General features: G+C 33.5%; 1 protein-coding gene across 6 annotated transcripts in view; it reads right to left on the reverse strand.

The window, feature by feature from the left end:
* Positions 1-22,593, reverse strand: part of LOC127729219 (retinoic acid receptor RXR-like) — a 60,751-nt gene that overhangs the window by 24,640 nt on the left and 13,518 nt on the right. For 2 of the 6 annotated variants that reach the window (XM_052236930.1, XM_052236929.1), the window contains exons 1-2: positions 4,843-4,945; positions 1,549-1,939 (exon numbers count right to left, since the gene is read on the reverse strand). In XM_052236930.1, coding sequence (XP_052092890.1) covers positions 1,549-1,939; positions 4,843-4,861 — 410 coding nt within the window. In that variant the 5' untranslated portion in view covers positions 4,862-4,945. Of the gene's footprint in view, positions 1-1,548; positions 1,940-4,619; positions 4,710-4,842; positions 4,946-15,123; positions 15,308-22,593 lie in introns of those variants that run through there. The other 4 variants (XM_052236925.1, XM_052236927.1, XM_052236931.1 and 1 more) reach the window with 4 other exon arrangements.

Genomic DNA, 22,593 nt, shown 5'->3' on the forward strand with positions numbered 1-22,593 from the left:
TTTTGTGACATGATTTTGAGTCATGCGGTTTCGTCTTGTCCTGGTCCGAGTTGATCATGGGCCGAGTTTACCTGTATTTTTAATGATTGGATTATTTCCCTTGGTAATTGGTTGGAAAAAAATGGCGGCAAAGTGTTTATTTCTTCACACGAGTTGCAAATTTCCTTAAAACAGCTGTCATATTCACGATTGTGAACATTGGGATGTATCAGGCAATTGATTTATATTATTTGCAACACTAACTTTGCTTTTGACACGAGTTCAGTTTATTTTTCACTTTACGATGGAAATAAAATAACTTAGGGTCTGCGCTCAAAAATAGGGTCAGTCGGGTAACCTTAAACAGACATATATTTTTTTTTGGCCTGAATGGCAGGATATCTGGATATTACTGGAAAAAGAAGATACATGTATGTTGGTTAGGTGTAAAAATATAGCTTTGAAACAGACCACCTACATACAGTACATTGTACATACCCTTTGAATTGTTAATAAAAGGGTTTCATTTGCTTGCAGGGAAAAAGCACAAATTGGATTTTTTTTGGTAAATTTTTTCATGCACTTGCATCATCATTTTGATGGCAAACATGTATATACCCGATACTTTTACACCATGCTTACAAGTTTAACTTATATACATGACCATGATGTATTTAAGATTCCTGTAGCATGTTAGGATTTTATTTGTACAGGATGTGCAGTGTGACAACTTTCCACCCAAGGCTTCAATAAAAATCATGTAACTTGTCATTAAAACTACCCTGGATCACCCACGACTAATGTAGGAACATAAGGAAGGATTAAAAACCATCTCATTTTACAGCAAACATTTCTTTTATCAAATTTAATTGTGGTAAACAATAGGAATTATGAACTTTTGCAAGCTAAGTTTTCATGAAAAGTTGTCACGAGGAACTTTAATAAGGTCTAGATGCTATTCAGATTTTGAACTTGAGATAATTAAACCAAGAGCATCTATAATAACGATTATGAAGATGGTTAACTACAATGTTCTATAAAATGGTGTTCATAAATATCAAATTGTAGATCCTGAGAAAATTGCAAAAAAATTTCATGGGGCATATGAATGACACTTACCAGTATACTCCCTCCTTCTATATATATATTAAACTTTATAATGTTTACTGAAAGCTCTAGATCTGTCTCCACATATACAATGAACATGTATATTGTACAACTTACCTATAAACTCCATAATGTTTACTGAAAGCTCTTGTCTACACATATACAACTTACCTATAAATTGCATAATGTTTACCAGAAGCTCTGTCTCCACATGTACATTGTACAACTTACCTATAAAGTCCATTATGTTTTCCAGAAGCTCTGTCTCAACATATACAACTTACCTATAATCCGGATAATGTTTTACAGAAGTTCTGTCCTCACATAATTACATTGTACAACTTACTTAAACCCCATAATGTTTACCAGAAGCTGTCTCCACATAATTACATTGTACAACTTACCTAAACCCCATAATGTTTACCAGAAGCTGTCTCCACATAATTACATTGTACAACTTACCTATAAACTCCATAATGTTTTCCAGAAGCTCTGTCTCCACATATAGCACATATATGTTTAGTAGAAAAAGCATTGGTTGGAGATCCAATGGATCCAGGTGAGCCTACAGACATCATAGACGATGGAGAAGTAACTGACGATGATGGTGACAATAAACCTGGTGACTGCATGGGAGCAGATCCTGGTGATGGCTGAGTGGAAGGCATTGGCATCTGTAAACCTGGAGGAAATCCAGTAAAGAAGTTGTGACCAGGCATCTGTAGTTGTCCAATATCTGGTTTTATATCAGGAGGAGAATCTAACCCACCCATTGAGTTCATGGACCCCATCTGGGAAGGCATGCCCCCTGATGACATTCCAACAGAACTCCCAACACTGCTGTCAAGTGAATCTATAAAGAAAATAAAATGCTGAAGTTATTGATTGTCTGATCTCATAAAATGATTTTATTTTTATTGCCAATTAAATACATTTAACTAAGGGGATCTACCCAAATGTCTGTTAATGTGTATTTTTCACTTCTGAGATCATTTTCTTGTCGGCGGTGCCATTCATGCATCTGTAGTTATTTTCATAAGAATATGGATTTCCGTCATAGTTGTTTCACGTCCTATCTGTTGTTTGTATAAATATTTCATTTGCGGACAAAGAAAAAACTACAAAAAATAAACAAAGTTTGTCAAGCAATTTCCAAAGGAATAAAATATTTTTAATTGAATTAATGTTTGAAAAATTAATTACAGGCGACAGGCAATTTTCATCACATTCTAATGAAGTAACAAATTTATATTTAAGAAAATCAGAATATGTTGATGTACGCTCAAAAGTAACAAGTATTGGATCCCAGAAGTGAAAGAAAATACTTCATGAAAAGTTGTTTCTTTGAAATAACATTCAACGAATCTCTAAAGTCAATGATTTCACCATGTTTCTAAAGAAAGAAATTATTTATGTCTTTGATTATTGGATGTTTGACATTGTTATTGTCATTAGCTGATATTTTAGTTACAATTTGTATGACTGCATAAGTAAAATGCAAACCCGAAACAGACTGGAAGTAGCTATATATATATTGAAATGCTTTAATTCAGGAAAAGATACAACAAATGGTTTAACAAAATCCCAATCGACTGTCCACATCACTTAGACTGACCTACTGATTTCTGACTTATTCCAATCATAGGACTAAGGAACATTAATAACTGTTACATTAGCTGAATCCTATCATCAACAACATTATCTATTCGCTATTTATTTAAACAAAGAGATTGGTACTCATTTTAAGCACGATGAACGTGCTCCTTGTAAATATTTTTACCATAAATAGACTTTTGATTTGATTAATTGCTTGCAATAAAGGTAAAATCCAAGAGAGAATCGAAATAAATGATGATTGATATAATTGATCACTTGATTGTCTTACACCATGTACACTAATGCAATAAAACACGATTAAATCAAATTTTGTTTTACATTTTTTAGACACATGTTAAAGTTTGACCAGCAACTAAGTTGTCAAAAGAAGCCAATTAATTATCAAAGATTGGAAACACACATATTAAAATTGATAATTACCTTATGTTATGCACTGGTTATATATTGTAAACAACTGCAGATTAATTAGGGGATAAGGTCAACGTCTAATTCAATATATTAGGAACATTGATACTGATAGAGAAAATGTTGAAAACAAAGTCAAACTTGAAATAAAATAGGAAAATATAAAGTTAAAAAAACAAACTGCAAGTGATTTAATCTACACAAAACTTAATTACTTATACATTTTCATTGTTTGCATTTTGATTGGTTTATCATGTATATAAAAAAAAATACATTCCAATTGTTAGGTAGTTTGAAGTAATATTAAGGGACCTGAAGCGGCAGAAGAGTGATAAATATACAATTGAAAACAAAGTGTTTACAATTTAAAGCTGTGACAGAATAGTTTTGCTAACACATCTCTGAAATAAACAAGTACAATGTACAACAACTTAGCCATAAAATTACTTTTTTTCTGTCACACAAAAATCTTATTGGTCAGACATACATGTATATGACACGACTATCGACTGAATGTCACAGAAACTCTTGACAGTTTGGCATAGACTGAAACATACATCTACAAATGTACCGATGAGGAATTAAAAACAATTATTTAGGCAGTTTAAGTATCTTCTTTAATCTGGCATCAACGGCAATAAGTGATAGGCCAAAAGCAGTCGTTTAATAATAATTGTTACCATGGTATGGTGTGTTGGCACCTCTTTGAACAATTGAAACATTTACTGCTTCTGGAATATAATTTTATCTTATTGATGATTATAAATTGACATTAAAATAATTTTTTCTTTCAGTATTTTAAATTTTTATGCAAGCAACAACCTTGCTAAGTTTAGAAAGGCAGACCTTAAAACTATTTCAACATTTATAAGGCATATTTTAAAATATAATTCAACTGTTTTTTGCTTCAAAAACATTTTCATGATTTGGGCAATTAAAGTAAAACATATTATAATTAATAAATATGATTCATATATTATATAACAAAATGAAGAAAACAACTCACTTATCAAGGAAAAGTACCCTGAAATTTACACGTTATGAAATCAGAGGGAAATGACCCATAAAAGACTTTTACTAAATAGAATTTAGGTAATTGTACTACAACTGTTTTTATAACCAAGTCACAACTCCTTCAGTCAAAAAGTTGACCCCAGAAGATTTTAGTTAATAAATTCATGAAGGAATGATCCAAGGGGTGTATTCTTAAGCACCAGTAAGAATGTTTTATAATTACATATTCAATGCACATTGTATTTATGAAATTCTTATGTACAATTCCTTGAGTCCACTTTATTTTCTTTCCATTCTACAGCATGTTGACAATTACATATTTATAGTCAAATTAAGACATAAGTAATGAGACTTAAGTTATAAATGAAATTATCCGATCTATTATTATATCTATTATAATAGTGATAATTATTGTGTTCAATAATAAAGTTGTCCAATAAAGACTATTTTTCCTGTTAAAAAAAACTCCATTCTTTGTCGACAAGTAACTTTCTTACCTGCACTTCTTAATTACTATAAAAACCTCCCAATTTATTACAAAATCATGAAAGTACATGTAACTCCTCCGAAATGAACCCAATTTTCAGTACGTTCAACCTAACAAGATGGCGACCAATACACAACATGTTGAATTCAGTACGCATTCCATTGATTAACATACACTAAATAATCGAAATATGCATTAGTAGGGGACGATGAAAAATCATCTTTAGTCCTTACCCATCTCCGAATGGTCCATACTGGCTGTTTCACCATAAATGGTGCCAACGAGGTGATTTGTAAACACAGGGTTAGTTGCCCTACTTACAAAATTTTCACCTTTACGTAGATTTACCCACAATTCCTTGCGCAGAAATTTTTCTTCTTGTAGATTTTGAGCTGTACAAAGATGATTACAAACATTTAATATGTTTTTATTCTTTTCATTTATCTGACTTTTAAGAGAATGATATTTACTATTTCAGTACATATTTTTGTTTATTTCATTGAACAAGGATTGAGGTCAACAATTAAAAGGTCAAAAGTTCACAGACTTCAGATCAAGGACCGAGCGGCTAGTATTGTCTGACGTAGGGAATTATGACGTAACATGTCAATAAATAGATATTATTAATAGGCGACAAATTAACGGTCTGCATAATAAGACCAAACAATGTATTTGATAGAAAATTCATAAAGATAAACTAATGACTCAGTAATGAGTCAAAAAAAAAAGTAAAATCACAAAAATACTGAACTCCGAGGAAAATTCAAAACGGAAAGTCCCTAATCAAATGGCAAAATCAAATGATAAAACACATCAAAAGAATGGACAACAACTGCCATATTCCCATAGGCGGATCCAGGGGGGGGGGGGGGGGGGGGGGGGGGGGGGGGGCGGGCATGCTGAAAAGTTCTGGATCCGCCACTGTTAATTCCTGACTTGGTACAGGCATTTTCAAATGAAAAACATGGTGATCAAGTGAAGATCACAGATACCCACGCACACGGTGCAAAAATACTCTGACAGTAAATGGCAAAACAAAGATCAAATTGAGAATGACATTTATAATGTGTAACTGTTAAAATATAAAAATGAGTCACCTGAAAGAGGCAATGCTGCAAAGAACTTCGAAGCATTGAGTTAATTGATGTTTTTTTTTCTCGTTGTTTTTTTGTTTTTTTGTTTTTTTTGGGGGGGGGGGGGAGGCTATGGGAAGCTTGACGAGAGAAATGGGAAGCGTGAAAATTTCAAGATATTTTGTTTTTGTTTTTTCCCTTCTGTTTGTTGTTGTTGTTTTATTGTTATATCATGAATCAGTTTGTCATGTTTTATATAAATCTTTGGTTTTGGCAAGCAAGAATATTCCCGAGAAGTTCTGGTCATTTCGTCGTGCCAGATCACACTTATAACGTGACTTTCAAGTCCAATGTACAAACTGTTTAGTGCATTTAGTTTAGAAATAATATGAAATGGTGAAATTTATTGAATTTGTTTTAATTAGATAATGTATCACTTGTTTGCCAACTGATCGGGGTGATAAGACAATATGAAGTTCTAACAAAATAAATTAGTTTGACACTTACACGCGCTATATTAGTTGATTTATCTGGTGCCGGAAAACAAATCTCTGACATCGGCAGCAAATATTTTGGAAAGACATATGTCATCATACCAGATTGAGTAAGAATAACAATCAAATACACGCAAGGGACTCATTCGACATATCCTAGTATAATAATATAAGATACTTTTGTTCTACTTAAGGGGTCCATGAAAAGCAAACTAATATATGATTTACATGATTAATCTAAAACACTAAATTGATTGATTGATTGATTGGTGTTAAACACCACTTTCAGCACTATTGTGCTATTTCGTGGTGGTCAGTTTTTATTGGTGGAGGAAGCCGGAGAGCCCGGAGAGAACAACCGACCTTCGGTAAAAAAACTGACAATACTAGTCAATTAAGATTGTAGTCGAGCGCACCTAACACGTGCGGGATTCGAACCCACAACCTCAGTGTTGACAGTTTAGTGACACAGTAATTCGACTACGTAGACCACTCAGCCACCGAGGCCCCATCCGTTTTGAATAATACGATGGTATGGTCCAATAACTATTATATTGAAGTTACTTGGAATTAATTGTAAAAAATTCTAGACATGTTTGTACATATTTTTCACTCTCTCTGTACCTATGTATCTGGAATGGTTATGAGAATAAAGATATATATATATATTATGGATCGTTTAACAATTTTGAGAAGCATATCCAAACCAAGCTATCAACATTGATCATCATTTTTTTTTTTTTTTGGAAAAACAGATGGATAAATTTTATGAAGGTAAACTGAAGACATATCAATTATATAAATAAAATTTTGGTTTTGAGAACTGTCTCACATTGATAAGAATTTTGAGCTTGTATGAGAAGATGTTTTACAAGGGAACTTATTAGCACTAAGGTTACAAATAAAGTTGGCTAGATATCAATGCCTTCCCCGACACAGAAGAATATGTAATAAATGTACTTCCAGTGGTGTCGAAGATGAGACTAATTTTCTTTTTGATTGCAATACATTAAAGGATGACAGGAATGAAATGTTGTCTGCATTGCAAAAGTTAATATGCTTAGTTCGATAATTTGGACAGACAAAACAAAATCATTTTGCTATTTAGTAAAACAGGTAACTGGAATTTAACAACGGCAGACATACAAGCACCCGCAGAAGTACAGTCTGGTGCAACAACATGTAATGGGATTTCACAAAGGCAGGTATACAAGCATCCGCCGAAGTAAGGCTAATTGGTGCTACAGGTAAATGGGATTTCACAAAGGCAAGCATACAAACACTCGATGAAGTAAAGTCTGGTGCAACAGGAAACAGGGATTCCTTAAAGGCAAACATACAAGCACTAGCCGAAGTTAAGTCTGGTGCAACAAGTATCTGGGATTTCACAAAGGAAAGCATACAAGCACCCACAGAAGTAGAGTCAGAGGCAACAGGTATAAATGGGATTTCATAACGACAAACATACAAGCACCCTCAGAAGTAAAAGTCTGGTGCAACAGGTAACTGGGATTTCACAAAAGCAAATATATAAGCACCCGCTGAAGTAAAGTCTGGTGCAACTGGTAACTGTGATTTCACAACGGCAAACATACAAGCACCCTCATGGGTAAAGTCTGGTGCAACAGGTAACTTGGATTTCAAAAAAGCAAACATATAAGCACCCGCTGAAGTAAAGTCTGGTGCAACTGGTAACATTGATTTTACAAATGCAAGCATGCAGGCACTCGCGGAAGTAAAGTCTTAGGCAACAAGTAACTGGGATCTCTCAAAAGCAGACATACAAGTATCCCCGGAGGTAAGGTCTAGTGCAACAGGTAAATTGGATTTCACAAAGGCAGACATACAAAGCACCCACAGAAATAAAGTCTGGTGCAACAGATAACTGGGACCTCACAAAGGTAGGCATACAAGTATCCGCGGAAGTAAGGTCTGGTGCAACAGGTAACTGGGATCTCACAAAGGCAGGCATACAAGCATCCACGGAGATTTCACAATGACAGGCATACAAGTATTCGCGGAAGTAGAGTTTGTTGCAACAGCTAACTTGGATTTCACAAAGGCAGACATAATGGAATCCGTGGAAGTAATGTCTTGTTTAACACGATTACCGAGATTTAACCAAACAGGTATATAAATCTCAATGAAAACTAAATCATTGGCAATAGGTGCTTCGGACGGACAGTTGCCCTCAACCAGACTAGTGATTTAATAAATAAGGTCAGCAATTAAATTGTATATTGGGATGACAATTCGGAAGTACTCAATGTCTCCAAAAATAAACCAAACGCTAAAAAAGAAATGAGGATTATCGATGGAACAGAAGGCAAATTCATGTAATACTTATACGTATGGCATGATTTAAAGAAAAAGGAATACATGCAGTATATAAAAATATTCATTTCTTCAGTTTCTTTCTTTCTATAACATGTAATTGTGAAAAACTATCAAAGTTAACTGAATTGCAAAAAAATAAATTAATATACAATTAAATATCATGTTTCCTTTACCATAACATGAAAAGTAGAAAAAAAATAATAACAGGATAGATAAAGAAGAATGAAATAATACTAGTTACACATATTGTGAGTTAATTACTACTTTCAATTTCCAAACCTTTGTCCAGAGTAATAAAATTGATCCATCATCATTCCGACTTTTACCGGTATGATATACAGAAGAACTTTCGGACTCAAGATTACCGGTATGATATTCAGAAGAATTTTCGGAATTAAAGATCAGGAAATATTTACTTACCTTATATGAAATAACGCTATAGTTTTGTAACACTACATCATGTTTGACACTTGAAGGTCTCCCAGTACTTCCACTTGCTAATGACGGACATTAACCTACCCGTATGCGTGGGTTGTGTCCAGCAAATAAACACAACGGGAGGTCAGTGTCCTTTTACTAGTGATTATTGGGTAGTATTTGATGTACAATAGATCGATTATTTCGAAATAAAATGATAGAAAGCTTGAGGGGTTGTTTTTTTTTTTAATTATTTAAGTCCGTTTGAATTGTGATATTTATGATTTAAAAAGATACCCGCCTTTTGTATTTGAGTTTTGTCAGGGTTAACATACTTTTTACATACCTTTGCATTTCAGTATAATTTTGTATGTAGGTCAAATATTACAAGTCACTTGTAAGTGCATATTACGTATGTTTTAAACTGAACTATCCGGACTGATATGAGTTACGACATCCAATCGTAGTATTAATTTATCGTAGAACATGTAGAAAAATCCGTCCGTTCGGAACAAATATTAACTTAAGAAGCTTTATGCAGACAGTGATACGGGCCCTGATAATTAAAATTTGAAGACGGACGAACCCTATTTATAATAAACTAAAGGTAACAAAAACATCTCCACTGACCCGAGACGAGACTTATAGTAGAGGGTGGTAAAGGGTTATTTTCGTGCAACGTGTTTTGCCATTTTTATTTCACGTGCAGCCGTCACGAAAAAGGTTGTTATTCACCGTGTTTCGTGAAATTGGTAGAAGATCAACGTGCAAGAAATTTTTAATTTTTCGTTCATCGTGATATGGCAATTTTATTTCGCGTTCTTCCGTGCAGATACCCACCCCCGTACGCCCCTCTTAGTAGCTTTACTATGTTCTATTAATGTCCATAAAATTTCCTAAGGCATATTTTTAAAATGCCTTCAATAATGATTTCGGGTCAAAATTTTGTTTACAAATCGTTTTTAAAAAGAATATGACATCATAGCTTGCTACAATCCCTCGTAAGTAAACGGAGAGTGTGGATATGCTGTCACGTGATTGATAAGTAAAGTAAAGTCTCTTAGATAATACATAGAGATGGCAATTTTCTTACCAAAACCAACATTAATTAAGTGAGTATTTTTCAAGATTCTACAGCAGGGTTTGCCAAAACACAATTTAGAGCTATAGGATCATCGGATACCATCGGATACCATCGGCGTCATCTGAATCGGAGTCATTTGAATCGGATACCATCGTCGTCATTTGAATCGGATCCGCACACACCTTTGTGTCTTATTTTTTTCTAACCATAATACACGCAATCTGATTAAAATTCAGATCTATCGGACCTCGAGTGCTTGTCGAATGAACATAAACAAAATCAGAGATCTGTAAAAATTCAGATCTATCGGAACTCGCGTGCTTGCCGAGTGAACATAAACAAAATCAGAGATCTGTATTTCAATTACATTGTAACAGACATATAACCATGTGAATTTTGGTGTGCAAATGTATGCATCTTGGTAGGGATCATTAAATGTTGAATACGATTAAGCCATTAATTTTATAGGTGATAGTAAAGAAAATACTTATGATAGATACGTGCATTCTATATAAACTTCCATCATCTTCGGAATTTTAATTGTATTGAATGAAGGATAAATACATTATGATTTTGATGTTTAGTTAAAGTACATTGTATTGATCAAAAATACACAATCAGTGGTATGATATAACTGGACCTCCTTTAATTTACTTGAGTAACATAAGCATTAAAAATTAAGTTTTCCCATTGTTTTTTTTTCAAGGCACATGAACATGACTGGCGGGGTTGAACAAGATTTTTAAGGTTCCACCCCCTTTTTTAATGTTGATATGTGCAAAATAAAAAATTTACATTAAAAACGTGAAACAAAAATCAGAACTTGGAAACTGAACACTTATATCAATAATACGGGTATAATAAAAACCACAAGAGCACACACAACAAATATAAACAATACCGCATCAAACAATACAAAATCATTCCATACAAACACTAACATACTTTGCTTCATTATCAAAATGATTTTTTTTAAAAAGACATGTTGCCAACCATCTGGCTATATACATTCTTGATACATTTTACATGATTCGACGCAGTTTGCAATCGGTTTAAGTCCCCTTACTCTTCATTGAATTTGTCATAGAGTTGACCAAGATGATTGATACAGGACTTAATATAATGGACGATTAGAATTTAAATGGTTCAGGGGCAGAATAAAGAGTGTGCACCTTCAATTCGGTAAAAACATCATTTTCGGGGGCATGAAATCCGTTAAAATAGAGATTCGCTCTATCTATTCGCCCAAAACTACGAGGGTCGGGTCCATGACCATAAATCCTGGATCGGCCCATGGTATATACCTAAATTTTTATATCTTAAAAAATGCTTTAGATTCAGTTACTCATGATATGTTCATAATGGTGCTTAATTGCATACATTGTATTTTAATATTTTCTGACAAATAGTGTGTATGGTTTAGTTCTTATTTTGACAACATAATTCAAGTTGCAAAAGAGAAGCAAATATACCGATATGTATGCAGATAATTCATCACTGATCACACCTACCGAAAGTACAGAAGAGTTGCATTTTGTGTTCAAAACAATGTTTATACTATGAAAATGGAATGGCCCTAAGCATGTGTATCCAAGATTCTTAGATTTAGACAAAAAGTTGCTAACATGTCAAATTCTCTGTTGGTGTATTTTTTAATGATATTATTGAAATTGTTCAAAGTGAAGAACTTGTAGGTGATACAATATTCACAAAAGGTTGCGTTGGAATGAACAAGTAAATTAGACAGGCTCGCCTATTTCAACGAAGACTCAATTAAATGTGAAAAATGAAGGAGAAAAAAAAATCACATGAGATAGGATTGAGAATGGAAACCGGGAATGTGTCAAAGAGACAACAACCCGACTATCAAGTAAAAAGATAAAACTGCATGGCGTTAGACGTCCAGCGCTATCCGTCATTAGTTACACAACAAAAAACGTTAACTACCAAACCAGAGGACAAGACCAAAAGACACCTCAGGATAGCGCCTGACGTCTGACCAAATAGAAGAATGGAGCTGAATAGTGAAATATGAGTTTTAGATAAATATGCCTAAAGTAATGAACATAGAGAAGTTCTCGCCCGCACACACACACTCAATTATCTTGTATATTATAAGAGCACACGCCTTTTTTTTCTTATATATAACATATCATCCATATGCATATAGTTGTACTATTTTAGTGAATGTAGCTGACATCTTGTATTGACATATAAAAATATGACATATACCGAAAAGTTCAGCCAGGGAAGTTTTAGATGAAAAGGATTGTAGGACTCTGTCTCAATGTGCAACAGCTTATTATAATAGTTTACAAATCAACCGAAACAAAAGTGTATTAACATAAATAGTAGAACATTTTATATACGTTATACATTGTAAATATTACTTACGGTCTTAACAAAATAATTATACGTTATACATTGTAAATATTACTTACGGTCTTAAAAAAATAATGACTTAAAACTTCCAATACCAAAATAAAATTTTCTGAAACAAGATTCCTTTATTCAGGATCTATCAAAGTGTAAAAAGATGTATCAGAAGAAAGTGATTTATTTTCATAACTTATTGATATAGTTTAATACATCTACATGTATAATAGCATTACATATCAGAAAATGATTTATGTTGTTATGGCGTTTGATTTGAATATTAGTTCCGTCTGTCTGTATACATTTGTTTATGCCTTTTCGAGGACCTTATGAAAGAGTAGTTTATAACTATATATGTTGATTGATTGGTTGGTTGGTTGGTTGATTGATTGATTGATTGATTCGTTTATTCGTTTATTCATTTATTTATTTTTTTATTCAATATTAAGTTTAAGTAGACTATTAAAGATAATTACAAGACGTTGCCCGTTCAACGTTCATTGGCATTCGAATCAATTGAATTTCATTCCCACTACTCATGGTAAACTATTATATATATTATGTGTTTAAGAAATTGGGACGAGGCGTACTTTGTTATCGTACCTCTTACATATTGAGACGAAGGAATTGTTTCAGAAAAGGAAAAAAATATACCATGTGACCATCAAAAACAATATGTCAAAGAAAGTCATCAACATGACCAATAGATAAACACCAGTCAGTAAACAATATGTCAAAGAAGGACATCAACATGCCCAATAGATAAACACTAGTCAATAAACAATATGTCAAAGAAGGACATCAACATGCCCAATAGATAAACACCAGTCAATAAACATTATGTCAAAGAAGGACATCAACATGCCCAATAGATAAACCCCAGTAAATAAACAATATGTCAAAGAAGGACATCAACATGCCCAATAGATAAACCCCAGTCAATAAACAATATGTCAAAGAAGGACATCAACATGCCCAAAAGATGTCAAAGAAGGACATCAACATGCCCAATAGATAAACACTAGTCAATAAACAATATGTCAAAGAAGGACATCAACATGCCCAATAGATAAACACCAGTCAATAAACAATATGTCAAAGAAGGACATCAACATGCCCAATAGATAAACCCCAGTCAATAAACAATATGTCAAAGAAGGACATCAACATGCCCAATAGATAAACACCAGTCAATAAACAATATGTCAAAGAAGGACATAAACATGCCCAATAGATAAACACCAGTCAATAAACAATATGTCAAAGAAGGACATCAACATGCCCAATAGATAAACCCCAGTCAATAAACATTATGTCAAAGAAGGACATCAACATGCCCAATAGATAAACCCCAGTAAATAAACAATATGTCAAAGAAGGACATCAACATGCCCAATAGATAAACCCCAGTCAATAAACAATATGTCAAAGAAGGACATCAACATGCCCAAAAGATGTCAAAGAAGGACATCAACATGCTCAATAGATAAACACTAGTCAATAAACAATATGTCAAAGAAGGACATCAACATGCCCAATAGATAAACCCCAGTAAATAAACAATATGTCAAAGAAGGACATCAACATGCCCAATAGATAAACCCCAGTCAATAAACAATATGTCAAAGAAGGACATCAACATGCCCAATAGATAAACACCAGTCAATAAACAATATGTCAAAGAAGGACATAAACATGCCCAATAGATAAACACCAGTCAATAAACAATATGTCAAAGAAGGACATCAACATGCCCAATAGATAAACCACAGTCAATAAACAATATGTCAAAGAAGATCATCAACATGCCCAATAGATAAACACCAGTCAATAAATAATATGTCAAAGAAGGACATCAACATGCCCAATAGATAAACACCAGTCAATAAACAATATGTCAAAGAAGGACATCAACATGCCCAATAGATAAACCCCAGTCAATAAACAATATGTCAAAGAAGGACATCAACATGCCCAATAGATAAACACCAGTCAATAAACAATATGTCAAAGAAGGACATCAACATGCCCAAAAGATAAACACCAGTCAATAAACATTATGTCAAAGAAGGACATCAACATGCCCAGTAGATAAACCCCAGTCAAAAAACAATATGTCAAGGAAGGACATCAACATTCCCAATAGATAAACACCAGTCAATAAACAATACAAAGGAATCTTAAGATTGTGCAAAACTAAAACCAATTCAGTAAGGGTACGCAATTCCAGCCCCATTGCTGACACCAGTCATGTTGTTCTTTTAAGTATAAATCTCGTTTTGAGTGAAATCGATAATGTTACAAACGAGGAAAGGTTTGTGGAAACAAATACTTAAGTTTCACGAACACAACAAAAAACCCAATAAAACAAGAAGTAAATATTAAGGACAATAACTCCAATAAAGAATCGAGAATTAACAATTTCGGACAAATGGAAAGAGTGGTAGATAATGACGTCCTGGTTGTTTTGATGTGACAATTTTTGAGATAATACCTTAAACATTATTTGATATTTATATTTTATTTTTAGCTACATCGGCCATCTTGTTTTGGTTATCGAGCATACCTCAAGGATGTGGCCTTTTAGAGGAGACATTTGTTTTCTAACTCTGAACCAGAAAGTATTGCTCCTGTTGATACCGATAATTTTAACAGACTTTTTTAATCCAAAGTCTACAAAAAATATTAACAATAACAAAACTATATATTAAGACAATCTATGTAAGTACTCACAGTAATTTGTCATGTTTGAGATATCATTCACCTTTTCTGTAGACTCATCAACACATTTGATAGATAGGCCACATTTATTCTCTTGATCGGAAATCATAGCTGACTGAAATTTGAGGCGATTTGATATCCCCTTTATACAACAGAAATATACATAATCATGATTTCAAAACCAGAATATAAAATAACAGATAAAGAAATTTGTGGGACACTAGAAAAAGGAAACACGTGACAACTGTTTTCTAATTTACATTGCTTCTAAAATGCAAAAAGCAAAAAAATCCAGAATTTTATAAAGTAACATTATTATCGAAAGTTTGCACGGGTTATTAATTTAAAATAAAATTTTCAGTTTATTAATGCACAATATAAACTTGAAAATCCTAAAAGTTTTACATGGATGATTCTTTAAGTACAATAATTATATATTGCATTTTTGATTCATATTTGATATGTGTAAGAAATCGATCTTGATTTTATTTATGGTTGAGCCTTTCTAAAGAGGAGAAAGAAAGCAGGTGTGGAGGAGGGTTTACAGAATAGAGAATAATGGGCAAAAATTATAAAGAATAGAGAAAAATGGACTAAAAAAATAAAGAATAGAGAAAAATGAGGTGCAAAATATAAAGAATAGAGAATAATGGGTAAAAAGTATAAGGAGTAGAGAAAAATGGCATAAACAAATGGGAAATGTGTCCATGGGACACAGATGATGCCCCCGCTTGCATATAACGTTATAAAGGGACATAACTCAAGAACAGTAAAAGTGACACTACCCAAATGTGTACTTGATCTGAGTTTTGTGGTTATAAGCATTGTGTATAAGTTTCATAACATTTGGTTGAGGCAAACTTAAGTTAGAGAACGGAAACGAAAATTCAGCTATTTTTCCATTTGTAAAGGGGCATAACTCTAGAACGGTAAAAGTGACGCCACCAAAAAAAATCAAACTTGATCTGTGTTTTGTTGTCATAAGCATTGTGTATAAGTTTCATAACATTTGGTTGAGGCAAACTAAAGTTAGAGAACAGAAACGAAAAATTCAGCTATTTTTCCATTTGTAAAGGGGCATAACTCTAGAATGGTAAAAGCGACGCCACCAAAATTCAAACTTGATCTGTGTTTTGTGGTAATAAGCATTGTGTATATAGTTTAATAACATTTGGATGAGGCAAACTAAATTAAGAGAACGGAAACCAATTTTGGGACGAACGGACGTACAGACGGACGGACAGACGTACAGACGGACAAGGGTAAAACTTAATGCCCACTCCGCTACGGCGGGGGCATAAAAATGAAAGAATACAGAAATTGAGACCCCCCCCCCCCCCCCCCCCACCCCGAACCCAGACCCTCATGAAAGAATGACAATATATTATTTACCTAACAATTTGTTTCAAGTAAGTTTTTCATTGCAAACCTCTTCCATAATTTTAAAATACAATCGGACCGCGAATAACCTGCCTTCTAAGACTCAAATACGTGTAGTAAATATAAAAATGAAGAGATGTGGTTTGATTGCCAAACAAAACAACTATCCACAGGACACCAGACAGACGAGGATGTAAACAATTATAGGGATCTGTACGGCCTTTAACAACGAGCAAAACATATACTGTAGAGTAATCTATAAAGGCTCCAAAGTAATAATCAATTCAAAAGGGAAAACAAATGGCCTCATTTTTTCTAAAGCAACGAACGAAACACAAATAAGACAGACAGCAACCAACGACAACCATTTAAAAAACTGGCACATACAGAAAGTGTCAGGGTAAACATGTTTGGGAGTAACTATTCCCTTACCTTGCACAACATAGGAAAAAACAATAAAAATTGATTGGAAAAGCCTTGACGCAATAGATTGGAACTAAGAAAACAAAAACACGTTTCCATAATTGTATTAAAATGATCGTAAGATGACATTCTCACGATATGCATTATGAGAAGAGAGAAGAATTGTGAATTTGTAATTACGTTAAAAATTGAAAACAACACGTTTAATAATTTCATGCGTCCGAAGCGCTTTTCTGGATTTACCTTCATCAGGAACGCTCAAAGCCAAACATTTGAAATCCGAGGATGTATAAGTACCGAAACATTTGAAGAGCTATATGACAAAAATACCTAAAACAAATAGCCAAATTCATCTAAGGTCAACTTTGTTAAAATCTGCACATATTTGATCGCTTTTTAAATATACGAAGAAACGAAAGAATATGTGAGAATGCTCATCTAGCTGTGTTGGAAGATAAAAAACATTTCCTAACTTCATGTGACAAATTTAAATCTGATAGAATTGTTCTCTGATTTTTTTTTTATAAAAATAATTCAAAATTTTTCAATACTTGACAATCAACGAACACACATTCATTTATTTAGCAGTGAAGACAATAAGGTCCTAAATGAAGTAGGAAAATTTGTTAAAGATAATTTGGTTAAGGTTAATTACATTTTTTAACTATTATTATATGGCATTGTATCGTGTATTCCTGGGACATTGATACAGCCTATCTGTCGACGTTATAGGCATTGTATCGTGTATTCCTGGGACATTGATAGAGTCTATCTGTCGATGTATTAGGTATTGTATCGTGTATGCCTAAGACATTGATACAGTCTAACTGTCGATGTAATAGGCAATGTATCGTGTATGCCTGGGACATTGATACAGTCTATCTGTCGATGTAATAGGTATTGTATCGTGTATGCCTGGGATATCGATACAGTCTATCTGTCGATGTAATAGGTATTGTATCGTGTGTGCCTGGGATATCGATACAGTCTATCTGTCGATGGAATAGGTATTGTATCGTGTATGTCTTGGACATTGATATAGTCTAACTGTCGATGTAATAGGCATTGTATCGTGTATGCCTGGGACATTGAAACAGTCTAACTGTCGATGTAATAGGTATTGCATCGTGTGTGCCTGCGACATTGATACAGCCTATCTGTCGATGTAATAGGTATTGTATCGTGTATGCCTGAGACATTGATACAGTCTATCTGTCTGTGTAATAGGTATTGTATCGTGTGTGCCTGGTATATTGATACAGTCTATCTGTCGATGTAATATGTATTGTATTGTGTATGCCTGGGACATTGATACAGTCTAACTGTCGATGTAATAGGTATTGTATCGTGTTTGCCTGGGACATATATACAGTCCATCTGTCGATATTCTAGTAATAGGTATTGTATCGTGTGTGTCTGGGACATTGATACAGTCTAACTGTCGATGTAATAGGCATTGTATCGTGTATGCCTGGTACATTGATACAGCCTATCTGTCGATATAATAGGTATCGTATCGTGTGTGCCTGGGACATATATACAGTCTATCTGTCGATGTAATAGGTATTGTATCGTGTATGCCGGGACATTAATACAGTGTATCTGTCGATGTAATAGGTTATTGTATCGTGTTTACCTGGAACATTGAAAAAGTCTTTCTTTCGATGTAATAGGTATTGTATCGTGTATGCCTTGGACGTTGATACAGTCTATCTGTCGATGTAATAGGTATTGTATCGTGTTTGCCTGCGACATTGATACAGTCTAACTGTCGATGTAATAGGTATTGCATCGTGTGTGCCTGGGACATTGATACAGTTTATTTGTAGGTGTAATATGTATTGTATCGTGTATGCCTGGGACATTGATACAGTCTATCTGTCGGTGTAATAGGTATTGTATCGTATGTGCCTGGGACATTAATACAGTCTAACTGTCGATGTAATAGGTATTGTATCGTGTATGCCGGGACATTAATACAGTGTATCTGTCGATGTAATAGGTTATTGTATCGTGTTTACCTGGAACATTGAAAAAGTCTTTCTTTCGATGTAATAGGTATTGTATCGTGTATGCCTTGGACTTTGATACAGTCTATCTGTCGATGTAATAGGTATTGTATCGTGTTTGCCTGCGACATTGATACAGTCTAACTGTCGATGTAATAGGTATTGCATCGTGTGTGCCTGGGACATTGATACAGTTTATTTGTAGGTGTAATAGGTATTGTATCGTGTATGCCTGGGACATTGATACAGTCTATCTGTCGGTGTAATAGGTATTGTATCGTATGTGCCTGGGACATTAATACAGTCTAACTGTCGATGTAATAAGCATTGTATCGTGTATGCCTGGGACATTAATACAGTGTATCTGTCGATGTAATAGGTATTGTATCGTGTATGCATGGGACATTGATACAGTCTATATGTCGATGTAATAGGTATTGTATCGTGTGTGCCTGGGATATCGATACAGTCTAATTGTCGATGTAATAGGTATTGTATCGTGTGTGTCTGGTACATTGAAACAGTCTTTCTGTCGATGTAATAGGTATTGTATCGTGTATGCCTGGTACATTGATACAGTCAAACTTCGATGTAATAGGTATTGTATCGTGTGTGCCTGGGACATTGATGCAGTCTATCTGTCGGTGTAATAGTTATTGTATTGTGTATTCCTGGGACATTGATACAGTCTTTCTGTCGATGTAATAGTTATTGTATCGTGTATGCCTGGAATACTGTTTCAATGTCCCAGACATACACGATACAATACCTATTACTAGTACATCGACAGTTAGACTGTATCAATGTCCCAGGCATACACGATACAATGCCATATACTAATACTTAAAATGTAATTAAACTAAACCGTATTATGTTAACAAAATTTTCAAAATGTCTTTTTTGTTGGGGAATGTAAAGATACGCTGCCACGTCCGGTCTGTGTTTTCGTTAGGTATTTTCTGCTTTGTAACGATATGATGAGTTAAGAACTTTTCAACTGATTATTATAGTTTTTTCTTATGTTACACCATATTCCCAAGTTAGGGGAGGGTTTGGTGCCAGCAAACTAGTATAACACCGCCACATTCTATATGTGCCTGTCCCAAGTTAGGAGCCTGTAGTTCTGTAGTTGTCGTTGGTTCATGTCTGTCATATTTGTTTTTCGTAAATTGTTTTGTTATAAATAAGGCCATTAGTTTCCACAATTGAATTGTTTCATATTTTTCATGTCGGGGCCTTTTATAGCCGACTATACGATATGGGGTTTCTCTTTGTTGAAGGCCGTATGGTTGCCTATTATTGCATACATCCACTTTATTTGAACTTTGATGAATAGTTGTCTTATTGGCAATCATACAACATCTCCTTATTTTTATAGTAAACATTTACAAGTTTGTATCAGGAAGCACAAATATAACCCTTTAAACAGATACCATTTAATACTTTAACTTATCCTTTATGCTTTAAAATGAACACAAGTTTATTTTTAAGTGAATGATCAATTCGATAGATGTTAGAGTATTTGTAAAAATTGGTGATACCCGCTCAGTTTTCACCATTCTGGTCCTTAAAAAACCCAGACAATCCCGTAAGTACAATAGACTCCATTACAGAAAAAAGTCGTGTGGTAGTAAGACAATTTTAAGAGACTTCCTCAAATGACAATGCACATCTCATTGTATGTCCTACATTTGAGAAAAAGGTCATATAAAGTAACTAAACTAACTCGCATTTTTTTTTAAAAGCTCTCACAATAAAACATTCAAGACTCGCTGTTTTATAAATAATCAGCTACTTTGTGTTGTTAATTTTTAAGAAAAAAGTCTTTTCACAAAACAATAATTGTTAATTTTGGATGTTAAGATATTAAAGGGTGTTAATTGGGCTGTTTTCTGCTCTTTGGTCGGGTTGGTGTCTCTTTGACGCATTCCCAGTTTCCATTCTCAATTTTATAAATTTGTTCCCTGACATAACAATCCAACCCCCCCCCCCCCCCCCCCCCCAAAAAAAATCAACCCCGAAAATAAAACAATCATGAGAATCTTCATTGGAAAATTTCTTTCAGGTATTACAAGTGAAATATAATGTTATTTTTTGTTTTACACTAGATCCATTTGGATATTCATGTATATGTGAAAATGTCTCAAAATATATCAAACATCAATCAGACTATTTGGATTCAGATTCAACCTTAATTTCGCTTTGTTTCGTTATTTTTTTCTTTTTTTTTTATCTCCCCATTTTCTTTTTTCGTTTCAATTTGTTCTTTTTTCCCCCTTTTCCCCTTTTTAGTGCATGTACATATTTTTTATTATCCGGTAACACTTGTTTACCTTTTATGATATGACTTATATTTATAATGTCTGCTTATGGTAATATGCAAGACAGGTTTTAAAATGTTATCTAACCTATTTGCTCTGTTTATCATTTTATAGTTTTCCTATTTGTCAGTTTTCTTCATTGCATGTATATTTGCCAAAATATCTAAGAAACGAATAAAACCTGAACAACAATTATACAAGGCTACTAAGAGCTGCTAGAAATTGAAACATTAGGCAAAAACTTAAAAGTTAGTAAAATATTCATTATAAGGGAACCAGACAATAGTTTCTGTCATATTGGCATTCTTAAAGATCTTAAATACCAGTCGTTTTTGCTGTAGACAGGTTTTACGTATCAATTATATTTTAATTATGAAGATTAGCCGCAAATACTCGAAAATTGGTTCTTTTAAACAAATCGTCTATTAAGGGTAATAACTCCTAGACGGAGTCATCTGATAGCTAGGATCACTTATATATATATATATATATATATATATATATTATAAAGAATATGAGAAGGAATTTGCTGAATGTCACAAGCACTAAAGCATTGTCGTTTACATTTTTGTTGTTCACAGTTTCTACTTGTTATAGATTTCAAGGTAATAGGCAAAAACTCGTAAATTAGTCAAACATCGGCATTTAATGACAATAACTATTATCTGGGGTCATCCAATGTTTTCGGACACTGATTATTTTAAAAGGTCTTGTATTGATAATTTGTTTTGCTGTTTACAATTTCTATCTTTCTATTATAGTTTTCATGATAAAAGGCAAAAACTTGACAATTACCTATTATTATGTGGAAAATAATAATAGAGGGTAAAAATGTATAAACTACTGGTCTTGTAATACCGTATGGGAAAGAGCGAGAACACATTAAATAGTGAAAATAAGTTAAAATATATATGTATGATATTAACTAACTGAAAGAACAAAAAAATATTTAAAAAAAGGGGGGTCCACTCCCCAAGCGCCTGTGACTACGATTTTACAATTGATGACCTTAAGAATACGTTTATTCAATACACCAATAAGTTTACAAATCATCACTAGTATTTGATCAAAACAAAGAAATTCGGATATCTTTCCTTCAGTTTGAAACGTACCGAGGGAACGTCATGAATTTTCAAGTGGAAGAAGTACCTTCCTAACATTATTTTTACAGGAATCAAATAAAAGCTTCTAAATGTTATAATATATGTATTTGTTATCATAAGAGTAGTTGCACATTCACATAATTGCATATGATTGTCATATAAACAATCAAATGATGATGAAAATGAACACACTTACAAATAAACCCAATCTAATACAAATTATAAATTGAAATAAAATAAATAAAT

The sequence above is a fragment of the Mytilus californianus genome, unplaced genomic scaffold (assembly GCF_021869535.1).
Source record: "Mytilus californianus isolate M0D057914Y unplaced genomic scaffold, xbMytCali1.0.p SCAF_2, whole genome shotgun sequence".
In the NCBI taxonomy this organism is placed as follows: Eukaryota; Metazoa; Mollusca; class Bivalvia; order Mytilida; family Mytilidae; genus Mytilus; species Mytilus californianus.